Source organism: Marmota flaviventris, chromosome 12 (genome assembly GCF_047511675.1).
Source record: "Marmota flaviventris isolate mMarFla1 chromosome 12, mMarFla1.hap1, whole genome shotgun sequence".
Lineage (NCBI taxonomy): Eukaryota > Metazoa > Chordata > Mammalia > Rodentia > Sciuridae > Marmota > Marmota flaviventris.
The window spans coordinates 36,013,662-36,021,927 of NC_092509.1; the positions used below are offsets into that span (position 1 = coordinate 36,013,662).

The 8,266-nt window shown below is 42.1% G+C and overlaps 1 protein-coding gene across 6 annotated transcripts in view; it reads right to left on the bottom strand.

Annotated features, from left to right (window-relative positions):
• The window catches only part of Cacnb2 (calcium voltage-gated channel auxiliary subunit beta 2), a 351,637-nt gene extending 345,175 nt beyond the window's left edge, over positions 1 to 6,462 (bottom strand). For 3 of the 6 annotated variants that reach the window (XM_027928530.2, XM_027928532.2, XM_027928529.2), the window contains exon 1: positions 6,349 to 6,462. In XM_027928530.2, coding sequence (XP_027784331.1) covers positions 6,349 to 6,462 — 114 coding nt within the window. Of the gene's footprint in view, positions 1 to 5,994; positions 6,031 to 6,348 lie in introns of those variants that run through there. The other 3 variants (XM_027928535.2, XM_027928536.2, XM_027928531.2) reach the window with 1 other exon arrangement.
• Between the last annotated feature and the right edge of the window lie 1,804 nt (positions 6,463 to 8,266).

Consider the following 8,266-nt stretch of genomic DNA (forward strand, 5'->3'; position numbering starts at 1 on the left):
GCCACACAATGCTGAAGACATTCAGTCCCAGAGGTGGCTGTTCTGTGCAAGCAGTTGGGCACATTTTCACATTAATTTTTCCAGACCGCTGGGGATACTGTTAGCAAACAATATTTCAGGTGCACTTAGCTACCTATGCAATATAAAGATGGAATTAATAGTTTAATTGTCCTAAACACAGTTTGCCTACTAGAAAATGAGAACACACTGAAGCACAAACTGGTGACAATTTGGAAAATATATTGTCCTTGAGTCACTTTGAATGCTTGAATATGACTTATACTATTAACTTGCTCATAATAGTGTTATAGAAAATTCCTATTCATTATATATTAAAAGTCAACTCAATTCCGTTTTACTCACTTCAGCATAATTTCTCTATTAAAATGTTCCTTCTTTTTTAATTGTACAGTAACTACTCACTGACTTTTTTATTTTTTAAAAAAATCAGGATAAATAAACAAAGCATCTCTGGAAAGCTAATGGTCTATTTTTATGTACTTTAAAAATGTTATTGAAAATTTATACTGCCATTACAAAATTAGACTTCCTTTCATCCGATGCATATTTAAAAATCAAGTTCATCTTGCTGAAATAACATTTTCCCATTACTCTGAATCTTTGAAAGGAAGGACTAGAGTATTTCTTCTGAAGAATATAGAAAAAAGGTAAAAGAGAAACCTCCCCAAAATGGAAAGAGACAGGTAAGATTAAGTGTTCAAATATTTAGCTGGCTATATTTAAGAAAGAAGCATAGTTTTCTTAATTTTCCCCTTCAAATACAGTTACCTGTATGAACAATGGTTTTTCTTTAAAAAAAATTAGCAATAGTTATGAATACCCAGTACTAAAACAGTCATCCATTAGAACAGCTCTGGGTACCAGACCAAAGAGGGAGAAAAGACAGGAGTTTGGCCAGAGGATGGTGTTACCTATAGATTCTCCCTGGCATGTGCAGATCCCCAGGTCCTTCTCGGAACAACCCAGAAGGTGACCATTTCCTACTCATTGCCAATTAACTGTATGGATCTTAATAAAACAAATTTTGTCACTATAGTAAAAAGGGGGAAAAAAATGTCTAAAATCCTTTAGTTGTCCTAAAATGCCAAACCAAGATTTCAGAAACAAAAAAATTTCCTGAAACTTCCACAAATATATTATGTTCAAAATCCATCATGTCAATAGCAGCTTAGTATGAACATCTTGACACCGAACAGCATTTAAACATGGACTCTACTAGATACAGGAGAGTGAGGAGAAACAGAGGAATGGATTTTATTCAGCAAATGAATGTTCATGTTTTCAGAGGTAATTAAAATCTAATTTCTGAATAATCAAAGGAGACAGTAGTAATTTTACGTTTTCAGTTAACTGCAGATTTCAGCAGGGCACATAAAGTTGCCATGGCAGCCCCAGGGGGACAGTTATAAGATTGATGCTGGTTCTGTGTTCCATGGCTACATACAGTGACATTTTCCTGCCTACAACAAGTTGCTCCCCATGAGCAGAGTGCTGATGCCTAAAGTTAGTTTTTATTCCTCTCCATTCATATTCATTGATGTTTATCCCTTTGAATTTCATTTTCCTCATTTTATGGATCAAAGCAAACAAAACCAAAACTACCCAGAGTCATCTCATTTTGGTAAATCTCATTTACCAAAAGTTTAAAGTGAGCAAGGCTGCCAGTCCTTTACTAGGAGGGAAATAGCTGAGGTGACTTCCCTAGAAAAGGGGAAAGATAAGAAGTTGGCTTTTGTATGGGTCTGTTCACACAAAATCAGAAAGAAATCAGGAAGCAACATTAGCACAGGTCTTTGTGGGTAAGGCACATGGAGGAGGGAGGAAGGATTAGGTCTGCAAGTAGAAGTTTACCTAGGGAGGAGGACAGGAGGTGGCCAGGGACCCTCATTATCAGTCTACCTCCTGCCATGCACTGTTCTTTTTAGTAGTACCTTAATTTTAACCCTTTGTAGTTTTAAAGTAATTATGTGGTGTTTGCCATATACTCTCTGTAAGATATAGACATGTCTTCCAGTGACAAATTGAAGAGTTCCACCCTCCCTTACAGGGTTAACAGATTCCACTCACCTTTTCTTGAGAGGACCAAAGTTACCCACTGATTGCATATTCAACTTGTTGGAATTGTAAGGGTACACTAAGTTTTTATATAATAACAAAAGCATAGAACTACCAGAACAACTACTCCTCAAATCAACCGGATACTACATTTCAAATTTAAACACCCACAGAAATTGATTGGCATGTTTTTAAATTTCTCCCATGCAACTCCAGAACAAAAATACCACTCAGAATGAAAATGACCAGTGGTTAGGAATGAAGGTTTTAGCAAAACATAAAGCACAGGACCCATGACCACTACGTTTGAAGAAAGCAGAAGACATATTTGTAACAGGGACCTACGAATGTTTCTGGAAGAGAGTGCTGACTTGGTTTCAAAGCCACAGGGAAAAGGCTGCTGCTCTTTTTTTGATAAAGCCCCTCACTACAGCCGATCAGAATGTAGTCATTACCAGGCCTTAGTCCTCCAATCTGCTTGCAAAGCATCTGGCAAACTGGGCCTGGGTGGAACCAGCTGGGATGCGTTGCTAGGAGCAAAACAAACAGGCCCTCTGCTTACTGCCTGTTCATTTTCAGGTGTGACTGGAGTTGCTGGTTACAATCTCTGAGGCCTACATTACTGAGCTACTGCTCTTGGTTCTCATCCATTTCCTCTTCTGTCACCAGACAATTTCCAATCCCAGTCACTTGCTTCTCATCCACCCAGGAGCTATTCCACTCCCTGGAGAATGACCAGTTCCATACTTTAGAGTAACACTGTCCAATGGCAATGATAATATGAGCCACCTACCTATTCAACATTTTCTAGTAGCTGCATTAAAAATGCAAACAACAACTGGGTAACTTAATTATGATGATGCACATTATTTAACCCAACATACTCAAAATTCATTGTTTCAACATGTAACCAATTTATGTTATTGATGAAGGTATGTTCTATTTATTTCATATTGTCTTTGGATGTGCATATTTCATATCTCAATTCAGATTATATTTCAAGTGCTCAAAAAGCCACACGTAGCCAACAGGTACTATAATAGGTGATGTGGACTTGGAGCTTGGAGAGTCCTATGTGAGCACCTTGACTTTGAAGATAGAGACCACTCAAGTTTGCACCAAAACTGTTCAACAGGTTACTGAAAAAGCAGAGCAATTGGCTTAAATCAAAACCTTCAAGAGCTTGCAGTTAGATGGCCATTCCATTTATGTTAAATGCATCCATTTTGCTTATGACAGCATGCTGGGGGAAGGGCTTGGAACATAAGAAGGTGTTCGTCCCACTAAGCAGTATTATTGATACAAAAAAATAAACAAATAACTGCAAAGATTATGAATCTACATCATTTACTTTGTTCATACGAAACTTGTAATATAATCCTGAGGTGAAGGGGAAAAGTTTCTGAAAACCAATGCTTACAGGTTCTGTTTGCAAATGGTAGTTCTATTTCTGGGTGGAATTACTATTACTCAGTGCCACAAGAAAAGGGGGATGCTCTGAAGATAGTGTCCTTTCTCAGGCGGTTTGACAGCTGGTCTGTTGTGCCCACTAGAGGCACAGAATGAATAGCTTTGCCAAGTTTCACACAAGCCCTATGATGCCATGATTAATCAGATATAAAATAAACAGGGCAATGTTACCCTCTAATAATGGATGTCACGTGAACACAATTCAAGCAAAAATTGATTTCATTTTTTGGAAGGCAAAGAAAGCAAAGAGAGAGATGCTATTGACATTCAGGATTTATACCTCACCTGTGATACGAAATCCATTCCTTTCTCCTGTGGATGTATCTTTGAAATGTCTAGTGTGAAGACCTGACAACATTTGTAATCTTTTTTTTTTTTTTTCTCTTTAGTTTAGGCTGCATTACCTCTTGCCCAAACTGTTACATCATTTTTTTTTTTTTTTTCCTGGCAGCTGCCTTTCTGTGCTCCAAACTATCCTAACATTCCCAGGTGGATCTTTTCAATGATCTGTTAAATGGCTGCCTTTCTGAACCCCTTCTACAGATCTCTATTATTCAATACACTAAATGTTCTGGCCTCCAAATTATAGCCTCCAATTGTCTTCTTAGTCTGAGACTTAACCATACTCAATCTGTACCCTTCCACACTCTTTTCAAACTAGGGATTATAAAAGTATGCTATGAATGTGACTTCTAACTTGTGTGATTGCTTCACATATGGCTCCCTACTATCTCCAAATGTGTTGAAATCTCACCCACCCTTCAAATTTCTTTTTAAATGCCTCCTCTTCTATGAGGTCCTTATGGATTATTCAATATAAAATACTAGTGACTTTTATACCTTTTAAACCTCATAATATTCTCTAACGGGCCCCTGACATATACTTGCTATACATTTGTCATACTTCCAGCTACTGGAAATTTAAGTTTTTGATGGCAGAAATCATGAATCATTTCCACATTGCAGCTGTACAATAAATATTTGTTGACTAATGTTTAATTATATAAACCACTAAGCAAATTACCTCTTATCTGAATGCAGTTATGCTTTGTGTCAGCCCTGACTTTGATCTCCAATAATTTAGGAACTGTTTTTAATCATATGAAGACTTTTCTTAAAAAAAAAAAAAAAAAAAACCCTCAAGGAAGATCAAAGAGAAAAGAGACTTTTAAAGTCCCTTCCTCTATCAATATTCAAGACCTTCATCCTAGAATAACCAAGGTCTCTGAGTACATTTTTCATTTTCATCTAACCTGGCAAGCATCTAGATCAAATCAGGAGTCTAAAACAAATGGGAAGTGTAGGAGTTAGAATCAGATCTTCTGGCAGAGATTAGAAAAGAACACAGCTAGTTACACATCCCCACATTGCTGGTGAAGTTAAGCAGCCCAGGGTGAACTAAAATCGTGCTATTTTACTACTACAAAAGAAATGTATCTTTTATTATACAAGTCTTTAGTTTCTACATTCTTCCCCCAGCTCAAAGTAAATTATGTGTTCTAAGTTAGTACATTTATTTCCCAGTAGTCAAAGAAAATTCAATAAAGCTGGACTATTATGCCATTTGGAATTATTATTACAGTATCAAAATACCTCCAGCAGCCAATTTCCACCCATCAAAATAACAACAGCAGAGAAACATGTGCAACCTTTATTAGAATGGCTCACTCCCACCTCACTACCACAGTGACCACCTTACATGATCTCTCATGTATTTTATGTGTGTATACACACACTCTCTCATACCCACACCCATGTATCTTACTACAATTTACAATCTGGCTAATATAGGATTGACACCAACAAGCCAGTGTCATTAAACAGACATTTCTCCAGAAAGATGCTTGCAAAGTACCCCTAATCTCTTCAATAGCACTGGCCAACCAGCCCACAGCTAGGAGTAAGTCATTTCCCTGCTACGATAAAAGTTGAGAGACTCTTTACCATTGAGATCTGGAGGTGTCAGTAATCCAAACAGTACCTGCCAAAGCCTTACGTAAAAGCCACCTTATCATTGCCCATCGCCTACAATTGACATCTCTTATTTCACAATGAGCAGAGAAGCAGAATTTTTCCAGAAACCGAAAATACTCAGCGGAGAGGAAGGGGATCCGGGAGCTCCCTGAAAGAGCTAGAGCTAACATTACAAGGGAAATCGCAAAATGAAAACTTTCTTTTCCCTAACTCTGTCCTTAAGGGAAAGGAACAAGGGGTCTCGGCAAGCTTTGGCAACTGCCACTGGGGATAACTGAGTGGTCGGGGCGAGGGAACACCCCAGGTGCTGAGGGTGGTCGGCGCTGCTCCCAGGGCGCCCAGCAAGGTCCCCCACCCACATCCTCCCCCATCACACACACCTCAGTCCCACCCCCGCTCCGAGCTGGACCAAAGGGTCAGCATCAGAGAAAGCGCTGCGGGAAGCTGGGACCCCTTCCGCCCACTCGGACTCACGATCTTGAGCAGGTCCAGTCCACTCGCCTGGTTCATGTCTCTCCATGTGCCTCTCCCGGGAAGGGGCGAGGAGAGCCGAGCAGAGCGGCCCGGGAGAAGCCGGGGAGGACCGGCAGGTCTCCCCCTCCCCTTCCCACTTGCTATTCACAAGCAGAGAAAAATGGAAGCCGAAGAGCCAGGGAAAGGCGCAAAGGGGCAGGGTCCCCAGCGCCGGGAGAGAAGTGGGTGGCAAACGGCGAGGGGAAGAGGAGGTGGCCAAGAGACCCGGGCGATCGCGGTAGCGGAGGCGCGGAGAGAAACGGAGGTCGGCGCCCGGGCGGCTCACAAAGGAAGAAGGCGCCGCGCTCTCGCTACCTGTGCTCCAAGCGCCCCCGCGGGAGCCGCGTTGTCCAGCAGTTCCATCTGGATCTCCTGCGCCACCGCCGCCGCCGCTGTGGGAGGCGACTTGGACATGTCGCTTTGGACCATTGGCAAAAAGTCCGCTTGAAGAAAGCGAGCGGCCAGCCTCTGGCCGCGGGTCCCCTCCTCCTCCTTGCCCCCGCCCCGCAGCTCTTTGGGGACCGCCAGGGGCTCGGGCCGTGCCGCTCAGCACAGCGCCCCGCAGCGCTCCAAGGCCCGGCTCTCAGTGCGCGGGACCGGGCTGGGCCATTGTGCAAAGCGGGACGCGTGGAGCCCGAAGGTGGTGGCTCAGGCACTCGGCTGGGTGGCCGAGGCGAGGGACTCCTTCCGTGGTGCAGCGGGGCTGGCGGCGAGACGCGAACTGCGGGCTCCGGGGAAGGTCCTCACCAGGAGGGAGGGAGCTCCGGGAGCACGAGCCAGGGGGAGGCGCGTCGGAAAGCGAGAGTGACAAGCAACCGACACGCCGAAAAGTTCCTCGCAGGAGGCGCGGGCCTCGTGGGCTCCGACCCAGCCGCTGCGCGTCGCCGTGGCACACGCGTTGGAAAGTTTTCAAAGCCACGAAAGCCAGGCCTGGCGCCTGGGAGGTGACTCTCTCTGGCTGCAGAGCTCAACTCCCTCTTCTCCAAACCACCTCCGGGACCTAAGAGCCTCCCGGCGGGCGGGCAAGAACAGGTCACTCGGTTTTTAAATTGAAAGTTTTAAATTGGCAAAGGCCTCCTGTAGCCCCAGAGAGCAAGTGCCTGCAATGAACGTCTCTTGGGCAGCTGCAAGCGCTTGATTTGTCAGTGATTAAGAGCCAAAAAAGACAAGGGGCTGATGGATTAAAGACTGTGATCCCACCTGAATCTGCAGCTGGCCTCTTTACTAATCGACCAAACCTGAGTTCGCACTTTTTCTTTTCTGACTTCTATTTGTCTTAATTCGTGCTTTCTCTCTAGGGTTGATGTTTGGCTTAGAAATATTCTATTCAGATATTCCTAATAAAACACTTTTAATAGGGCGCGTCATATTCCTACGAATTTTACTATAGTAGAAATCTCTGAACAAGTTTTCCAGGCATCTGAACTAATTTATAACAACAAAATACAAGAGTTGTGTATACTTTAATATTCACGCAGAAGTTTCCTGCAGTCTTCAATTGCAGTACTTGTTCTCAAACATTAAACAGATATTTTAAACTTCTCTCCACTCACCATACGCTAATTTGAACCAGCCTTAAACTAAAAAAGAAGTCTTGATATGACTTAAGATTTAGGCATTAGCTAAATTGCCACTGATTTTCTCATTCTTTAGTATTAATGCCATACTGCAATTTTAATTTACAATTTACTAAATAGAAGCACCAAAGTATCAGTATGCAACTATTTAAAAAGGGAGAGGTGTGTGCTACTTTCAAAAAGCAACAAATTATGGAGCTAAGAAGCTGTGGTTTAGAATAAGGGTGGTAGCCATGCAGCAGAGAATGTGCACTCTGCCTGTTAGGCATGATTGGGAGGCTCCCCAGCTCCCTAGCTAAAATTTCTTTTGTTTTTAAAATTTATTTATAACAATCAGCAGTGCTTTTAGACATATACATTGTGCTGTATGTTTGTGTGTGTGAAAAATGGAAAGTAAATTGTATTTAAAGTTTGGAGCTTAAGTCTACTTCTGGCCCTAGTCATTTAAGCAAGTGTTGATTTTTCTTGAGGATATGTTTAAATCTCAGGGATAATATCAACTCTAGAATAGATGTTAAACTCTAATAATGATAATAATAAAAGATGCTAGGGGCTATGCTTATTCACCAGGACACACTTGGGAAGCCAGCAGATTGCCCTCCAAATTCTTTCAACCATTAATTCAATGAAGTATGAATCAAGTTTCTATGTAGTGC